Genomic DNA, 18908 nt, shown 5'->3' on the forward strand with positions numbered 1-18908 from the left:
CAATGCGTTACTAGGCACAAATACCATTATTCACATTAGAACCGCGCAAATGTTGGCATTGCTCAGTTTTTACTATGCTGAATCAAATACATTGGATTTACAGCATACACTATGTTTCACTGGAAAGTATGTTTGAGATATATATATTATAAATATCATATATAAAACATATATATTTTATATATTTTTATATATATTAAAAATTAGTACAAGGCTACATTTCTTAGAATTAGGTGCAGCATGTAGCAAAAAGTTTCAGCTTGTGTTTTTACATACCTCTTTTGATGTTCTACTCGCTGGCCCAGTTCGACTTCTAGAAGAAGAAAGAAAGATGATCAGAACTTAAAATAAAGCACTCGCAACCAACATAAAGCAGGGAAAACAGTTTATAAAACCTGAACATCAAAACATTGTGTACTGGTAGTCTTATGAATACGGAAATTTATTTCTATACATAAAGTGTGCTCTCCTGGTGCATTCAGTGCAATTGAAATAAAACCCAAAATCCCATTCCTTCTTTGCCCCCAATGACTCTAAGATACAGAATACAGCAGTGCAAGGAGAAGTCCTCAGATATTTTCTTTCTGCTCTCTAAGTACCAAAACTGTGAAGACTGTGCTACATTTTTCTGTTCTTAAATAGTCAGCCATCCAAATACGAAGGCACCTTCAGGCAATCTGTATAGCCCCACTACCACAAATAGGTACCAGATAGAGCACTTTGGTTTCTACACTCCTCTGACAAAACGAGAACAGTTGTCTGTAGAAAAGTGTTTCTTGGTGGAAGCCCAAGCACTGTGTTCAGGTACCTACCATACTTAGCCTAAAGTGACTACAAATAGCAGTAGAAACATCACCTGAAAGCAGTTCCTAGGATTTTCTGAGATCGAGGAGGCCTGTGTTAAAAAAATAAGAAAAAAAGTCTTGATTACCAGAACTTCCTTTAAGATCATCTTGAACATGCTACAATATTTTAGGGAACACTTATGACACACAAGCCCTTGCCGAGATGCCACATACTCATTGGTCTGTACCTGCATGCTACTCATGAATCAAACATGCAACCGCCCATCTAGTTAACAAACAATTCATACATCATCCAAAGCGTCCCACGAGCAGAGGCAACCCAAAGGCTGCTGTGCAAGTCCTGCACAAATAGAAAGGCTCATACTTCCTGCCACTGCTACACCACCACCAGGCTCGCAAGTACAGCCACGTACCTCCTGAAGATGAGGAAGCGCGAGGAAAAGCTTTAGATTACCACACCATGGTTTCTTCATCCACTTGCCTTGAGGAAGATACTACAAGGTGACTAACACATTCCTGAAGGCCTCTCCACCATGACAGCATGCATTCACCATTCCCAAACATTAACAACTCTACCAGTTGTTTCCACAATGGTTCCAGCTGAAGGAATAGAAAGCTGACCTGCCTGATCCATTTGCAACTTTAGCAGAGCAGCGGCATTCATCCCTTATCCCCACGTGCAGGTGCTTCTTGGATCTTTGATGCTAGTGGCACCTAGCCTCTCATTTTAGGGCAGCATTCCAACACCAGGAGAGGGTGTCATCCAACCAGAAATGGAGGCTATATTGACAAGACAGCACTAAGCATCCCGATCTAAATTAACCCCCCAAACAAGACCATGCTTAGCAGCACAGTGCTGTGGCATCCAGAAACTCTTGGCAGTGCCTGAAAGCACTAATATGCCCAAAGCTTACAGGAGAGCCACATAAATTCAGGGGGGTTTGCTTGCAGATGCTTCATGGGTACTAGGATGCTGCTGTACTGTTTGTTTGAGACACGCTGTAACTCGCCGGTATACTTTATTTATTGAGAACTAACATTAGAAAGACACGGCATAACCACAAGTCAATAATATCTACTAATGGTGGAGGAGAGGTCTGTCTTGAAGAAGGCTGGAAAACATGACCATTCAAACCATGCTGACGCAGCTGATACAGAACTGGACTGGACGAATACATCGATGACAGCAACAATGCTGTAGTCAGGCTTACATTTGAATATCTGCAATTGTAATCAGATTCTCTGTCCTCCATAAATCTGAGGAATACAGCAGTAATACCTGGAGCACAGAGAGCAGCTTAGGGTGAAATCAAACTTAGAAAGGTAACTAGCAACATTTGGGAATGTGCTCAACTGCTTTCTGAGCTTCAGGTTTGGAAAAGATCAACTGCTCCTTCACCGTCCTGGCACAAAAGGCAATACGCTTTAGGACGTTGCTCTTTTTCTCTTGCCCGACACAGGCATTGTCTTTAGGAAACTAATAGGAATCACTTAAGAATGAAACTTCTTGTTCGCACGGTTTGCCAGCTGGCCACTCTCAGTCTTTCCTCTGGAGACAGCATGCAGCCCCGCCACCCCCCACCCCTCTGGGGTGTAAGAATACCCTGCCCCCCCCGCCCCCAAACAAAGGAAGCAGTCAAACACTGGGACTCGGACTGCTGGCAGATGGGAACCAATTACCAGTTCACACTGCAATGTGTCTCTCCGTTTACTCTAAAAGCAATACAAGCAAAAGCATAAAATAAGGAATCTCTCTGCATAGAGGAAACAGGACGGAGAACTTGACTCTCAGAAAAACCAAGCCCAAGAACAAACCCAATTCAAACGTCTGAACAGCTACCACTGTTGGACTTTGAATGCCACGTCCCAGCGGGCTGAAAAATCTAAGTCTGCTTTGGGACAGATACATTCAAATCTGCCCTGTCACAACACAATTTAACAGCAGCTTTAACAAGAAAGAGACAACCGGAATGCCTCCGTAAACCAACAGCCACAAAGAAGGTGAACACACTGAAACCCCTCCCAAAGAACACAACGCGTTATGGCTGCTTACCCAAGGTCTGTCTTGCCGGTAGCTTTAACTCCTCTAACAGGGACTCTCCTAACAGTTACCGATGAGTGCCTTGGAATCAGGGCATTGTCATCTGTGTATTCTGAAAACAACATCAATACAGAGAAAGCATCAGTCAGTTCGTAAGAGTGATATTAATATGTCATGACATAGCACTTCAGGGAACCCTTTACGGATAGAAAAGCAACATTTTACACACAGCGCAATGCTTTTATCATGTCCACACACTCACGGTACCTTTCCAGAAATCTTCAGGTCTGATAGTCAAACACAAGCAGCAAAATCTTTTCCATTTGTTTTGAATCGTTTCAATGCCAACAGCAAAATGGTCTCTAAAGTCACTAAAGCAGAGTCTGCTAAAACATGAGGCTCTTTCCTGATCTAACTTTCATTGCTTTTGCTCCTGTTAGCTTACAAAACCCTAGAACATGTCTCTATAATAGCGAGCACGGAAGAGGACACCCCCACCCCGCCTCCCACCTTTTAAAACACATCCCAACCATCCATTTTGCCTTCCCACCATCTTCAAAAAGAGTCCACCATCTCTTTTTTTTCCCCCCAGTGATGTGTAAAATCCTGTTTACTTTTAGCTTCTATTAGCATTGCTTCTATTACGAGATTTCCGTGATCACGCGGCTCGGAAAACTCTGAACAAGTTGGCCATCTTCACTCAAGGTTCACTGAAGGGTCTTTCCAAGATCATGCCAACATTTAGTCAGGACTCCTGCACAAAGTTATAAAACCCACTACCATATCTCCACAGGGAGGATCTCCAAGAACCCCCTTTAGGCAGAGTATCCAGGCCTAGTTCTTTCCTTCATCTTCTGAAGGTGACTTTAAGCACGTAGATGCTGTTCAATAAAAACGGAAAGTCACGGTTATGTATAAAACCCCAAAATCTGGCATACACATAAATGACACCGAAATGTATTCCTTAGCTTTGCTCTGACAACCGCTGGGGGATTTTTGCATTTTCACGGGGAAAACACCCTTACAAAAGTTCCAGTAAGCATCTGTGTCACAACCTGTACGTCTGCCTCTACCTGCATGTCTGTCTCTACTGCTGTACATGACACGCGATCCCGTAACACCCCCAAGACCCCTAACACCGTGCTGTTAAGTCTGCTCACAGATACTCTCCTGAACCTACTTTACCTATCTGTAGGTAAACAGCGTCTTTAGGTCCAACCACTTGAAAGGCTGGAGCCAAAGTTACAGTTACCGCAGCAGGCATGTTATTCTGTTTAAGTTTTAATACATCAAAGAGGAAGAGGAAAAAATCCTATGAGTACACATTGTAAAGACAAGACTGTTGTGGGAATGTCACAGAACCACAGGAAAAAAGAAAAAAAAACCCCAACCGATAAAATTTGAATGTTTAAGGAATGGAGATGGTTTCCAAGTCTTTGCATTTCTGACAAGTCATATTCCAAAGTCTTTAATCACATGCAAGCTTTGCCAGACGGTAGATTACCAAACTGAAACAGCACACTAAGTAATACAAAACCATTACCGTCTCTGAGAATCAAGCACCATTTCTCAGATTCAAAAGAACTTAGGGTTTCTCTAAGAACATTTCTAGGTATATTCACCATAACTGATCTGCCATAAAACTTCAGTACTGCCCTGACACCGTTGAACACGCAGTACCACGACAAAAATGCACCGTTTGAAAGAAATGAAGAAATGATGCTCAATAGCATCTGAATGAATGTGTAGCATGGTGCAGCAAAGAAGCTGTATTAGCAAGAAATGCCAAGTATACTTTAGACAGAACACTCGTCTACAAGATGGCTTTCCAGGGTCTGCATAGATTCTCACTCACAGATACACTCTTGATCCAAAACGTTGCTACTGAGCAGTTTCTGCAGCAGCCAAGCACCGCTTTTCCAATGCGGTGGAGTAAAAGTAGCTGAAGACAAATTTCAGCCACCAAACCCACTTTTTTTTCCCCTTTAAATTAGCCACCCACTCCTTTTCTATCATGTTCAGCCTTCTCTGCCGGCTTTCAAAGAAATCTGGCAGGTCTGTGATGACAAGGCATTGTCCCACATTCCCTTATCGTTTTAGCTAGAAGGGTTCCCAGAAACCAAACCTCTTCCACGCGCGGTGTCGCACACGGACCCCGGACGCTGCTGTGCCTGGCTGCGCACACAGCCCTGACAGCAGCTGCCAGCGCACAACCACGGAAGAGCAGCTCTGAGGCCCCAGCACAAGTCACCGCTGCCGGCCGTGGCCCAACCGCCTCACTGGCCGCCTGCGCCATCGCCAGCCGGCCGGTCCCCGGTCCCCGCGCCCGCCGCCCCCACGCACCTTCCATGGTCTGGGCGTTGGTGACCTGCAGGTCGCAGTGGGTCGCCTTCAGCCTCTCGCGGCCCATGATCTGGCGCCTGAGGTCGCGCAGGGAGATGTGGGGGCCGTGAAAGGTGACCACATCGGAGTTCAGCCTGGAGGAGAACTTGTAGTGGACACACGACATGGCCGGGGCCAGGCGGTGCCCGCTCCGCGATGGCACCTCACGCAGCAGCTGGCCTCGCGGCCCCCACAGCAGGTCAGGGCCCACCGAGGGGCTGGGGCCAGCAGCGCGGGCTGAGCCCGCCGGCTCCTCCTCGCAGCCCCGGTGGGAGGACGATGGGGACAGGCCCTGGCTCGGCCTCCGCTCCCTCCTCGCACCAGCGCTGCCAGGCCAAGCTGCTCGCTATGGCAACCCAGGCGGCTCCGCATTGTGACAGAGGGGCTCAGGGGGCCACTCAGCGCCCCTGGGGGAGGGGCCTTCATCAGCCCCGCCTGGGCCGCCGGTGTCCCTGCTGTCCCCCAGCCTGTCACCGCCCCGTGCCCTGTCACCCCCCAGGCTGTCACGGCCTGCTGTCCCCTCCTCTCACCCTCCAGGCTGCCACTGCCTGCTGTCCCCTCCTGTCACCACGCAGGCTGTCATGGCCTGCTGTCCCCTCCTGCCACCCCCATGCTGTCCCAATCTGCGGTCCCCTCCTGTCATCCCCAGGTTTTCACGGCCTGCTGTCCCCTCCTGTCACCTCCCAGGCTGTCATGGCCTGCTGTCCCCTCCTGTCACCACCCAGGCTGTCACTGCCTGCTGTCCCCTCCGGTAACCCCCAGGCCTGTCCCTGCCTACTGGCCCCTCTGGTCACACTCCACACCGCCACTGCCTGCTGTCCCCTCCTGTCATCCCCAGGCTGTCACTACCTGGTGACATAAGCTACATAAGATAAAAAAGAGAAAAGAAAAAAACCAAAACGAAAACCTGCTTAGGTGAACACCAAAACACCCATGACTTTCTCAGACTCTTCACTACCCCACATGTGAGTCAAGGGACAGGATCTCCCAAAGGCTCTTTTGCAGGCACTTCCTGAAGACACCCCCACCCCCCACCCCACCCTGCTTTTCTACAAGTGCACAAAGAGGTGAAGAAGAGTTTCATGTTTAAGTTAAAGGAGGCAGTTTCTGAAATTAGCTTAGGTGAAAAAAACAAGGTGGTGTACTCATGGATATTCTCCTCTGCAAGGCCATGAAGAAAACATGAACCGCAGTCCCCAAAGGCAAAGGAGCAAACTGAGGGAGAGCAGCTCATCGGCGCCTTTCAGAGCTTCAGCAGTCTGGGGAAATGGGAAAAAACCCCATACAAAGATAAACAGCAGCCAAGAAGCACTTTTATAAAATGCATATTGGGGCCTGTTCCAGACCTCAGAATGACTTTCAATATTGCTTTGCATGACTATTAGACCAAGGCCTAAAGTGGCGTGATAGCTTCTGCTTGCCGGGGCATGAGAAGATCACTCAAATGAGCGACACAGTAACAAGTAAACACCAAAGGCAACAGCGGAGCTTACCATTTCCCTCCACTGGCGACCAGCTGTGCAGTAAACCAGCTTAACCAGCCTCCCTAAGGATGGCTCTAAAGTCACTGAAAAGGAAAAAAAGAAGGTAAGTTCCTAGCCTGGAATGCAAAGGCACCATCTTGGCTCCCAGGCAGGTGGCACTGATGGCCCAGCAGGGTCATGTCCCCACATTCCAGGAAAGATAAAAAAAGTGCAGGACGTGTTTGTGGGGTGGGTTTGATGCATCCTTTCCGTTTGGTGAAAGCCTGAGGAAGGATGTACCCCACGGTGGGACCGGTGGCACTTTAGACCTGAGGTTAAAAAAGTGCTGCACATCAGTGACACTGCCCAAGCTGCTTTCACCACCAAACAATAAAAGATTTGCTTTCTCCAGTATGGTGGGAATGATGCCATAAAGTCGGTCATGGAGAGAAACCCTCTAAGCCTTGCTTGCAAGTTTCAGAAGGCAGGCATTCTTTATGGCAGTGCTGGGAGCACGGGGGAATGTTTCCTCTGAGCGTGCTCACCCAGTTACTCGAGGGCACGCACTATGGACAGCAGAGCACTTGCACACTCATAGCGCATTACACATGCATTTTTCTATGCCATATCGCTCACTATAATGGAACACTTCCAACAAGGAATATATTTTAACTACAATTAAATATAATCTTAGATTAGCAAGATGATGGGTTCTTTTTTCTTTTTGATTACCAAAAAATCTGTCTCAAAAACCTGAAATAACTACCAAGTGCAACATTAGCTTCCCTCCATCTATTTCAGAAGTTCTCGCTTCATGGGTAGTAATTAGGCACATTCTTTATGTTGGGAAGCAAAAGACTTCATTTCATTTTCACTTGCTCTACTGAACAGGAACAATAAAGGAAAGCAGGAAAAAAACTATAATTTTGAATATGATGAACAGTGTAGGCTGACTCCCTGGATGCAAAGTCCCTTAATTTGTCACTTCTAACAGCTTTAGAGAGTCAGCTTGGCCTAACCTTTGTGCACAGGTGTGTTTAACGTAGAGCTAAACACCAAATCAGTGTGGTAACTGGGGAGCTCAGACATCTTGTCCCTTTGCCGAGCCAGCAGCCTTCCCTTAACAGAATCCCTGGACATAAACGTATATACAGTGGAATCTATACGGTGGCATCAAACGTCCGCCCAGACACCACATCCGTCCCTAAAATCCTTCCCCCCAAACAACCCTGAAAGACTTCCCTTGACCCCCTCCTCCACCCTGGCTGTTCCTGAAATCATCCCCCACCTCCACCTCCCCGCCCTGTCCCTAAAACCTTTTCCCCCAGACCCTGGTCCAGCCCTCCCCCACCCTCGGCCCGTCCCTAAAATCCTTCCCCCAACCCCCCGGTTCTTCCCTAAAGGCCTCCATTAACCCCCCGTCCGTCCCTAAAACCCTTCCCCCAGGCCCCCCAATCTGTTCTCTAAATAACGCACACACCCTCAACCCCCCCCACGCCCCCACCCCCGGTGTATCAATACACACACACCCACCTCCCCCCACCCCCCACCCCCCCCACACCCACTCCCACAAACACACATCCTTGCCCCGCCCCCACACACCCCGCTCCATCCCTAAACACCTTCATCCATTCCCACCCGTCCGTCCCTAAACCCCTTCCCCCCGCCCCCTCCCCTGCCCCCGTCCCTCTGTCCCTGGCACGGCCCAACTGCCCAGCACCACCAGACCACTCTGGCACAAACACCGTAAGGCAATGGTTCCCACCTGCCAATAGCAAGTCGAGGAACATTTTTTCTTCTTAAATAGAGAGAGTTTTACTTCATACGATGCCGACTACGCCAAATTATGTTTTGCTGACTGACTGGATACACAGCAAAGCTGAACTCTACATCAAATATAATCAAATCTATCAAATATATCAAAAGATGGAATATATCAAACGCAGTTTCTTATATTACAATAAAAGAAAATAGCATGCAATATGATAAAAGGAACCAGTAGCAGTTACTGTGAGCAATATGATAAAAGAGCAACAGAAGCGAAGCATCCAATTGTTATTCCAAAGTGTTAACATGCCTAAGGAAAGGAGACATCACCAATTCCCACCCCAATTCCCTTCGGCTGGGAGCCCCCTTGCAGCTGGTGCCAGGAGTCTCTCGGGAACTGGGAAATTCCCCTGGAGAAGGTGCCAGGAAGGAATTCTCTTGCTGCTTCCCACCGTGCATGGTAGCCATGTGAGGCACAGCGCAAGGGTTCTGCTCCCTGCTTTCTGTGGTGAGAAAATTGACACAGCACTTTAGAACTCATACAGAAGCAAAAAACATGGCTTGGGAAAGTGCAGGGCTGCTCCCCTGGAGAGGGTTCCAGGCAGGAATTCTCTTGCTGCTTCTCACCCTGCCCTGGCAGCCATGTGAGGCACAGCACAAATGTGCTGCTCCCTGCTTTCTGTGCTGAGAAAACTGACCTCTTTTCAGTGGCAATAATGCACAGCCCAAAAAACTCACCTTGACAAAGTGCAGCAGTGCTCCCTGGAGAAGGTGCCAGGCAGGAATTCTCTTACTGCTTCTCACCGTGCCCGGGCAGCCATGTGAGGCACAAAAGAAAATTTCTGCTCCCTGCTTTCTGTGGTCAGAAAACAGAACCATCACTTTTGAAATGGTGCAGAACCAAAAAAAAGTCACCTTGTCCAAGTGCAGCACTGCTCCCCTGGAGAAGGTGCCAGGCAGGAATTCTCTTGCTGCTTCTCACCCTGCCCTGGCAGCCATGTGAGGCACAGCACAAATGTTCTGCTCCCTAATTTCTGTGGTGAGAAAATTAACCCCTCACATTTTCAATCATATAGAGCCAAAAAAACCTCACCTTGACAAGTGCAGCACGGCTCCCCTGGAGAAGGTGCCAGGCAGGAATTCTCTTGCTGTTTCTCACCGTGCCCTGGCAGCCATGTGAGGCACAGCACAAAAGTGCTGCTCCCTAATTTCTAAAGTTAGCAAAATTGACCGTTCACAGTTGTACTCATGTTGAGACAAGACTTTCTTACTCAAAAGCAAAACCCAAGAAACCACGTACCCGTGGGAACCCCCTTGTCCTTCCGTGTGGCTGGTGACTTCCCATGGCTCTTCCACAAGGCAGGAGAAATAACCATGAATTTGGAAGCCCACGTAAATTCAAGTACACTTAGTCCTCTGACAGTCACTACTTAGGGGCCAGCGGTCCTCTCACCCCTCCACAGATCTGCCTGTTAGTCCTCTAGCAGTCATTCTCCATGGAGGGACCACAAGTCCTCCACACCTACCTACCAGCTCACCAGAAATGAGTCAGACCACGCCAGAAGTGACACTGCCTGACCTGCAGGAGATCTATTAGACCAGTAACGATGGTTTCAAGACAGAAAAGCCCACCACCATCCACCAGCACAGCAGAAAAACAACCAGAAGAAACATCATACACAAACCAAAGGCACCCATCCAAACCCCACAAAGGCAAAATAGCTGAAAAAGGCACTCTCTGCAAAAAAAACCCACCACACAGATCACAAGATAAGATAAAAATGCCATAACCCCAGGAACACAGGGCCAACAAACACAGATTCTGTCCATAACAGTAACACACTTTGACACTAACTCGCTTGACCTCTGACATACTTGACCTTGTTGCCCCCAAACCACAGCACATCGTAGCCCTAAGGCAACACAAAACGGAGCACAAAGTCCCTGAAGATCTCCGCCAGGGCAAAAGCAAAGCACAGAGCCACACAGGAGGGGGGGTTGGAAGGGACCCGTGGAGGTCCTCTGGGCCAAGCCCTCTGCTCCAGCACGCTCGCCTCGAGCAGGTTGCTGAGAACTGTGTGCCCTTGGCCTTTGAAGATCCCCAAGGACAGAGACTGCACAACCTCCTTGGGCAACCTCTGCCAGCATTTGATCGCCCCGAGGGGGAAAATTTGCCATTTCTATCTCTCCTTTCACTGTACCGCATTCCAGAACAGCCATGAGATGACAAGCTCAGGCTTGAAAGCCAGTGCTGTGGCTGGCCTGAAATTCTGTCCCCCTTTTTTTCATCCACTAGTAGCTAAAGGAGGACAAAGAAGGATTTCTTTCAAAGGAGAACTTCTCTTTTCCTCTGTCCTTCTTCTCTACCAGTGATCTGGATTCTGAGTGCTGTGCCACTGTCCTAATGGCTGGGATAGGGATACTTCTTGTAGGACAGGGAGGAGGTGACAGTGGAGATGATCAGGCTGGGGAAGCTGAAGGAAAACGCAAGCAACTGGAGTTGCCTGGAGCAAGAGTGGCCAGCTTCCGAGCTAGGTCACCTCGTGTCCTCAGCTCCCATGCAGGAGCTGAACCACACACATGGACTGCAAAGCAGTGTGACCCATAGAAAAAAGTTTGCTTGGCTCGGGATCGCCCAGGGGCATTTAACTGCAATTCCGCCCTTGTCAGCAGGAAGGAAACATGCCCTGCAAGCACACACTGAGGCACGACACCTTGCCCGGGGCTAAAGGCTACCTCAGGAGACCTACATGGGACCCCCCAGCACCTGGATTGCTGGCTGGAGGATGGGTAGGTCAAAGGACCCTGATGGGAGCCCTGCAGGCTCTCATACATTGGACCAACGGGCACCTTCCCTTGTCATACAGAGCATCCTCTCGGATGCTCTGGACAGTTTCTGGTAGATCTCTGGAGAAGAGCTTCTCCCCAGGCCTCTCCCATGGGCTTGCTCACCCCCGGAGCCCTTCCCAAGCACAGCCCCAGCAGGTGGATGCAACCGGCGTTGCAGGGAAGAACAAGCAGCAGGCACCACAGTCAGCACTGCGGGAAAGCTGGGACCCCAGACACCCACCCAGGCTCTCCAATCCCAGCCTGGCCCACAAGAGTGCCTTTATCTCCCTTTCCCAGAAGTGCTGAATTCCCCTTCCAGCATTAGCCACTGGACCCACGCTGCTTCTTGCTGCAGTGTACAACAGCCACAAGAGAATTTGCTAGATGTCTCTGATTTCCTGCATTTTTCCTGAACAGGGCGGGTGTGTAACTCTCTGAATCACTTCTCTTTGAAGCAAGGCATTGCTTAGGGTCAACAGTGAAACGAGACACGGGCCATCAAAAGCTGACTATTTTTCCCCTTCTTTGCCATGGTCACGGCCTACCCCACAGACTCGCCCCTGGCCGTGTCGGCCACCGGCTGGGTGAAGGTCATGGCTAACAGGGCAAGGGCTCCAGTGTGGCGCTCATCCAGCCCTGATTGCCAAGGGTGAAGCCTTAGCACCCAGGTGGAATAAAGCCTTCCCAAGCAAGGGTGGTGCTCCAGGGGCACCACAATTCCTGCCGAAGCTCACCACACATTTCATTTCCCTGTGGCGCCTGGCAGGACACGAGCGGCTCTTGACTGCTGCTAGTCCCCCCGTCTTTTGGTAAAAATGGAAGTTTTTCCTCCTGCTGGGCCTGCTCCAGTTCCAGCGCCTTGGGGCCTGAGGCCTGGCACGGCCTGTGTGCCAGAGGCCTTCCGACCGCTAGGCCGGCCTCCACCAAGAGGAGTCTGCCTCAGGCCACAACGGTCACCTCTAGGAAAAACGGCTTCTTTTATCGAGCAGGGCCCTGTCCAAACCCCAGGGCAAAGCGCTGGCCGCAGGCGCAGGGAGGTGGCCCTTGCCCCCTGCCCTGTCCTGCGCGGGGCTCCCCGGGGCGAGGCAGGCCCGGCCATACTGGAGAGGGCCCCAGCCCCGCCCCGCAGGCCCCGCCCACTTTCCGTTGGGCTCAGACCGTTGGTCACGGGGAGCCCACGGCCACCACAGGCAGCAGGGCAGAGCCGTGCTGGCACGCAGCGGCGCTGGCAGGAGGCAGCCTCTGGCCCAGCAGCGCTGCCACAGCACCAGCACCCCGCTTCCCAGCCTCGCCGTCGCCGGCTGGGCCCCCTCCTCGCTGCACGGCCAGGGCCCTCCTCTCCCGGGCAGGATGGGCCAGGCCAGCTGCTGCTGCGGCTCCAGGTGGGCTCCCCCCGGGCTCGGGGACACGCGGGCACAGCTGGGCCACGCAGCACTGGCGTTGCTCATGCCCGCCGCTCTCTGCTCTGCAGGGAGGCTCTCAGCGACGCCGAGCCGGTGCTGAGCGCGGACGTGCGGCTGACCCGGGGCCGCAAGAGGAGCGAGAGGCGCCTTCTGCTCCTCCACGAGGAACTGGTGGTCGCCAAGTTGCGGTAAGACCCTCAGAGCCCAGATCCTTGCCCCCAGCCCCGGCCCAGGGACACCCTGGCACCAGCCCCAGGCCCCGGCCCCTCGGTGCTGGAGGCACCAATGTCCGTCCCAAGGGCAGGTGGGGGACAGGGCTCTGCGCGTGGGGACCCAGCCCAAGGAGCCCCCCTCCAGCTCAGTGCCCGCCTCTGCTCTCTGCAGACATGGCACCAGGCTGCGCCCACAGCTCCGCCTGGCGCTGGACCAGCTGTGGGTGCTCAGCAGCGGGAAGGAGGCTGCGGGGCAGGATGGACAGGAGGAGGAGGAAGGCAGCGATGAGGACAGCACCTCTGTCATCCTCGCCTGGCCCACCGGCTCCTGCATCGCCACTTTTGGGTGAGTCGTGGTCGGGCAGCAGAGGTTCCCAGCCGTGCCCACGCCATCCCATGAACACAGGCCTCTGCCTTGCGTGCAGAGCTGGGCAGGGAGCAGGCAGCCCGGTGGCAGGGAGGGAGGGATGGGGGATGTTTCCCCATCCTGCATCCCCTGGTCACCTTTTGGTCCCCAGAAGGGAAGGGCAAATGCAGCCGCTCAGGCAGGACAGAGCGACCCAGGGCTTGGACAGCGCCTCTGTCCTGCCCCACAGCACAGGGCTGTGCAGGCACCCACCTTTGCCCAGGGCTGGGGGCAGCAGGGCCTGACGCTCTCTCTCCTCTCTATCTGCAGATCCCAGGCACTGAAGGAGCTGTGGGTGGCCACGCTGCTGGGGTAAGCCGGGGGGATGCTCCAGGAGAAGCTGGATGGACGGGGGAACACAGCCCCCAGCTGGGGAAGGTGCCCCCGTGGCTGCGAGCAGCTCTCGGGCACAGCTGCCTGACAAGAGACAAGAGACGGCTTGGGGCTCACCCAGCTCTCTCCCTCTCCCTTCCCGGTGCACAGGACACCAGAAGGATGCACGGGAGCCCGCGTCACCCATCTGACATCCATCAAGCTCCTGGAGAAGGAGCTGAGCCGCCGCCACGCCGTGAGTATCTCTCTGCTCTGGGCCCTGTCCCCAAGCACTGCTCCTGCAGCCGAGCAGCAGAGCCATGGCTGCTCACCTTCTTCCCCTCCTTCTCTCCTGCCCAGTGGAGGACACTGTGCGCCAGGAGCCTGGAGAGGCTGATGGAGGCACAGGCAGAGGTGAGAATGGCTGCCTTGCACCTGCCTCTGGCTGCGCCGGGATGCGCAGGGACTGGGGTGAGCTTGTGCGGGAGGGACAGAGGGTCTGATGGTGCCACTCAGGGAGCAGAGAGTTTTGGGAAGCCAGCAGCACGCCAGCACGTTCTGACTGGTGACACTGGGAGGAACCCTGCCACATGGGGAAGAGAGCCCGGGAGGGCAGAGGGTCCCAGCTCTGCCGCGCTCAGGCTGCTGGTGGCCCTTTCTGCTGCGGGGCTGCTCTCCAAGCACAGCCCGATTCTTGGTTCTTGCAGGCTCATCCCAAGCAAGGGCCTGCGACGGCCCCATCTGCAAACGCAGGGGGACTTTGCCCCGCACCAGGTGAGTTTGGGAAAGCAAGGCAACCTCCTGCAATGCTGTGCTCACTTGTCCCGAGTGTCGCCGTGCAGGTTGGGCAGCCCACGGAAGGATGTCACCTGGACGGACAAGGACAACTGCTGGGCAGTGCCTGCTGGATATGCTTCTGCGGGGACACGGAGCCTCTGCTGCTGCCCGCAGCTTGCAGGAGGGCAGGGCGAAGGCTGGCACAGGCTGACCCCGTGGCACGATGGCTCTCAAGAGCCTCTAAGTCAACACCTCCGAGCCACAGCCGCGGTTCCAGCTGCTGCCTCCCTGCCCATCCTGCCGCACCACACAGCACCGTGCTGCCGGCAGGGCAGCGCAGGGCAGGGCAGGCGCTGGGACCGCTGGCCTGGGGTCTCCATTGGTGGTGTCTTACTCTGTTTTCCTCTGCAGCAGGAGGGAGCAGCAGCGGGAGCAGCACCAGCAGGAGGAGGATGGGGCTGCCCTGGCCCTTTGCCCTGCGGCGCACCCCGGCCGCTGCCCAGGCGCCAGGGCAGGCGGGCTCCAGCTGCAGCAGGGCGCTCTTTGGGCAGCCCCTGGCAGCCCTCTGTGGGGAGGACAACACGCTGCCCCGGCCCATCCAGGTAAGCCAGCCTGGACAGACGGGGTCCCCAGCCCTCCCTCCGGCTGCTCTGGAGAGGGCCTGCGTGTCCCCAGCAGCTGCGGGGACAGGGCACTGGGCTCTGCACCCCCAGAACCTGCTTCTGGTCCCAGACCCTTTGTGGCGCTTAGGCAACCACGTCTGGGGCAGAGCTCTGGTCCTTGCCACCGCTTGGTTCTTCAGCCAAGCAAGTGGCCTCCTGCCTCTCCTGCAGGAGCTGCTGGCTGTCCTGCACCAGCAAGGACCAGCAACGGAGGGGATATTCCGCAGAGCTGCCGGTGGGACAGAACTTCGGCAGCTGCGCGAGGCCCTGGACCGCGGCAAGGACATCGACGTAGGAAGCCAGCCTGCGCTGCTGCTGGCCGTCATCTTGAAGGTGAGCACTTCTGACCTGCAGCTGGAGGAGCTCCTGGCTGGCCTGCAGCGTTCAAAGGCTCACCTGCAGCCCTTGGCATTGCAGGACTTCCTGCGAAGCATCCCCACCAAGCTCCTCGTCGTCGACCTCTACGAGGACTGGATGGCAGCCATGGAGAGGGCCAGCAAGCAGGCCAAGGTGGAGGAGCTGAAAGCGTAAGTGTGGGCAGCAGCCTGCCTGGTGAGCAGGGACCGGGAGAGTTCTGGGACCTGCCTGCAAAGGCACGGGCTCCTCAGAAAGCTGTCTTTTCGGGCAGCTGCAAAGCTGTGCAACACGGCCGCTGGCTCCCACCCGCCTGGGGCCAGCTGCAGGGACGGCTGTGGGCACCCTCTGCTTCATCAGCCTTGTCTTCCTCTTCCCTCAGGGTGGCCAACAAGTTGCCTGCGGCCAACCTCCTCCTCCTGAAGCGGCTGATGGCCCTGCTGCAGCACATCGGCCACAACGCAGCCACCAGCAGAATGAGCTGCAGCAACCTGGCCATCTGCGTCGGGCCCAACCTGCTGAGCCCACCCAACGAGGACCTGCTCCCGCTGCAGGCCATGCTGGCGGTGACCGAGAAGGTACGCCCTACCCAGCAGCCAGTGCTGCCTTCCCGGCCCATCGGAGCTTGGCTGTTGCGAGGTCCCTGGCTGCCTCCTCCCTTGGGCCAGTGCTGGTGGGCTGGGTGCCTGGAAGAGCAACCCCCAGCCGCAGCCGCCTGCGCAGGCGAAGGGTCAGCAGTGGGAAAGGCTGCTTGACACGTCTGCAGGCACCTGGCTTGAGACCAAGGCTTTGATGTCTGCAGGTGAACGTGCTGGTGGAGTTCCTCATTGAAAACTGCGGGGACATCTTTGGGGAGGAGGTGGCCGGCCTCTCCCCTCCATCAGCCGAGGAGGTGCCAGCACCCATGGACAGGGGCACAGGTAGGAGGCGGGACTGAGGCTTGTCACAGACACTGGGGCTTGGGATGCCAGAAACCTCAACGCTGACGAGACAAGTGGTGTAGGGCTCGGCTGGGCTTTGCTTAGGTGTTCTTGACTTCCAAGAAGTCGCGCTGCTGCACGTGCTTTTGCTTTCCAGAGCTGCGGTGCGAAGAGCAAAGTGGCCCTGCAGGCACAGCAGAGACCCAGCGTCCGGCAAAAGCCTTTCTGGATGCAGCCGCCTCTGTGCTGGACATCGACAGCGGAGCTGGGGGAGACACAGGGGCAGGGCCCAAAGCGGCAGAGGTACGGCAGCTCCACAGACGCTGGGGCAACATGTCTCAGGTGGGACAGTAATTTCCCAGGAGGCCAAGCAGCCGCTGGGCCTCCTCCTGGCAGCCGCTCTCTTGTGCCTTTGGGGTTCCTCCTCTCCCCCCAGAGTGGTGCGTGCTAAGGAAAACTGGAAAGGCTGTTTCTGGAATGCACTTCATTAAGTGTGATCTGCTTCATCAAATAAAACATACCTACAAAATACCCACAAAAGGACAGAAAGGAGTAGCTGCCACCTTGAGAGGGCTTTTGCTCAAATCCTACTCCATCGCAGCTTCATCAAGTCTAGGCTGCGTTGGCTGGACTGTGCAAAATGTGCACGATGCAAACCAGCATCTCCTCTGTAGAGCTCATACAGCAATTTGGCAGTCAGGCCCTCACTACCCCAGGCTGTCACTTGCCACCCGTTACCTCCCAAGTTTCTGGTTTAGGCACCTCCAGATTTGCCTCCAGGCACCCCCGAGGGCACGGCAGAGTCCCTGGCACGCCTGCCACAACTGACCAGCCTGCCCCAGGAAACCAGGTAGGAAGAGCTCCCCTTGCCTGACCTGAGAGCTCGCTGCAGGGGCTTGGGGCTTTCCCCATCTCATCACGCTGTGGGATGGAAAGGTTTGCAGGCTCCCACCAGGAGAAGGAAAAGTCAAGGAAAAGGAAGAGAAAAGAAGCCTGGGCAGAGGAGAGGGACAGCCAAGCACAAACAAAACGGAGAAGAGAGGAAATGACTTTGTGGACCCAAACCTGAGAAAATGCAGGAAGCTGCAGCACGTCAGGAAGGCCAGGTGCGTACCACGCGCTGCTGCCCATCTTTCCCAGCCCTGAACACGGCCCTAAGTCAGCCCAGCTGGCTGGCAAGGGCCGGCGAGGGCTGGTGCTGAGCAGGGTTTGGGATGAGCCCCACGGCAGCTCCCCGGGGGCTCCCCGTCGAGCCCTGCTGCGCGGCACAGGGGCACTGTCAGCATCCCTGCGCACGCACAGCTCCCTAGGGACATCACCCCTGGGGAGAAGGCACCGGAGCCGGCCTCGAGTGGAGGCCAGCAAGAGCTGTCCCTTCTGGGCCATGAGGAATTCCTCGGAAACAGCGTCCCCCAAAGAGGGGGGAACCAAATCCTGCCTCTTCCTGCCTCTGGGGGCTTATCAGAGCTTTCCGACTCTGTCGTTGCAGGTGCCGACTGATTTTCACCGGCTGAACAGCTGTGACTCCTGGGCCCCTGCAGCTGCTGTTGACAATAAAAGAATCTTTTCCCTCTCCTGACTGTGTCTGCCATAGGGTCTTGTGGAGTGGGGAGCGCTTGTGCTGGGGTGGACCCTCGGGGAGGAGATTGGGATGGTCCCTTGCCCCAGCACCCTTTCCAGCGGGCATCGGGGCTGAGCTGAGGGGCTTTAGGAGGAAAAGCAAAGCACAGAGCCACACAGGAGGGGGGGTTGGAAGGGACCCGTGGAGGTCCTCTGGGCCAAGCCCTCTGCTCCAGCACGCTCGCCTCGAGCAGGTTGCTGAGAACTGTGTGCCCTTGGCCTTTGAAGATCTCCAAGGACAGAGACTGCACAACCTCCTTGGGCAACCTCTGCCAGCATTTGATCGCCCTGGGGGGAAAAAATTGCCATTTCTATCTCTCCTTTCACTGTACCACATTCCAGAACAGCCACGACATGACAAGCTCCCTACAGCTCTGGCAAAACCAAACTGGGTGGAAATCAGAAACTGGTACTGCTGTATAAGCAGCACAGCCTTTAAACCCAAACCAAGGGTTTAATTCTAAAGGTCAGCTGTTGGAGCACCATGAGGCTCTGGTGGGACAGCTCTGGAAAGAGTTAAGCCTACGCATCTTCAAAAGTTCTGCTCACCTTGGAAGAGGCCACATATGCAGGGCTAGCGCTGCCCGTACCCTGGAAGGTTAATTTAACCCTAATTTCTAAATAGCACTGCAGATACCATTTGAAGGGCACAGCACTGTCTGCCTCTGTCTCACTAGGAGCAAACACTGACCCGCTGGCTAATTATTCAGCTGCTTTGGGGGGGTGGGGGTGGTGGTGGTGGTGGTAATTTGCAGTAGATTTAAAAACCACCCTCTTGCCAATTCAAGTCTGCTCCGACTTCAGTGAGAGCAGCTGGGGAGAACTGCAGTCAATGCTGACATGCTCTTCAAAGCCTTCACTGCCCCCAGCCTGCACGGTTTGCTCAGAGAGCAACAGAATTGCCCGTCAGCCAGAACAAGGAACAGAATCACTAAAGCAGCATCCCCTCATCGG

At 54.2% G+C, this 18908-nt stretch overlaps 1 protein-coding gene across 1 annotated transcript; it reads right to left on the reverse strand.

The window, feature by feature from the left end:
- Positions 1-255: 255 nt before the first annotated feature.
- Positions 256-5409, reverse strand: LOC114010181 (E3 ubiquitin-protein ligase RBBP6-like). Its single transcript, XM_055814153.1, has 3 exons — positions 5191-5409; positions 2860-2959; positions 256-313 (listed from the first exon to the last, which is right to left on the reverse strand). The coding sequence occupies exons 1-3, from the start codon at positions 5354-5356 to the stop codon at positions 256-258; spliced, it is 324 nt and encodes a 107-aa protein (XP_055670128.1). The 5' UTR covers positions 5357-5409.
- Positions 5410-18908: the final 13499 nt, after the last annotated feature.

This window comes from Falco peregrinus, chromosome 9 (genome assembly GCF_023634155.1).
Source record: "Falco peregrinus isolate bFalPer1 chromosome 9, bFalPer1.pri, whole genome shotgun sequence".
NCBI lineage: Eukaryota > Metazoa > Chordata > Aves > Falconiformes > Falconidae > Falco > Falco peregrinus.

What these genes read in the sequence shown, in the direction of transcription:
- LOC114010181 (XM_055814153.1), bottom strand. Translation starts at nt 5,356, where the DNA reads ATGTCGTGTGTCCACTACAAGTTCTCCTCCAGGCTGAACTCCGATGTG. An exon ending in CAACGCCCAGACCATGGAAG is followed by an intron (nt 2,960 to 5,190) that starts GTGCGTGGGGGC and finishes TGTTGTTTTCAG; the next exon opens with AATACACAGATGACAATGCC. An exon ending in ACCGGCAAGACAGACCTTGG is followed by an intron (nt 314 to 2,859) that starts GTAAGCAGCCAT and finishes TTCTTCTTCTAG; the next exon opens with AAGTCGAACTGGGCCAGCGA.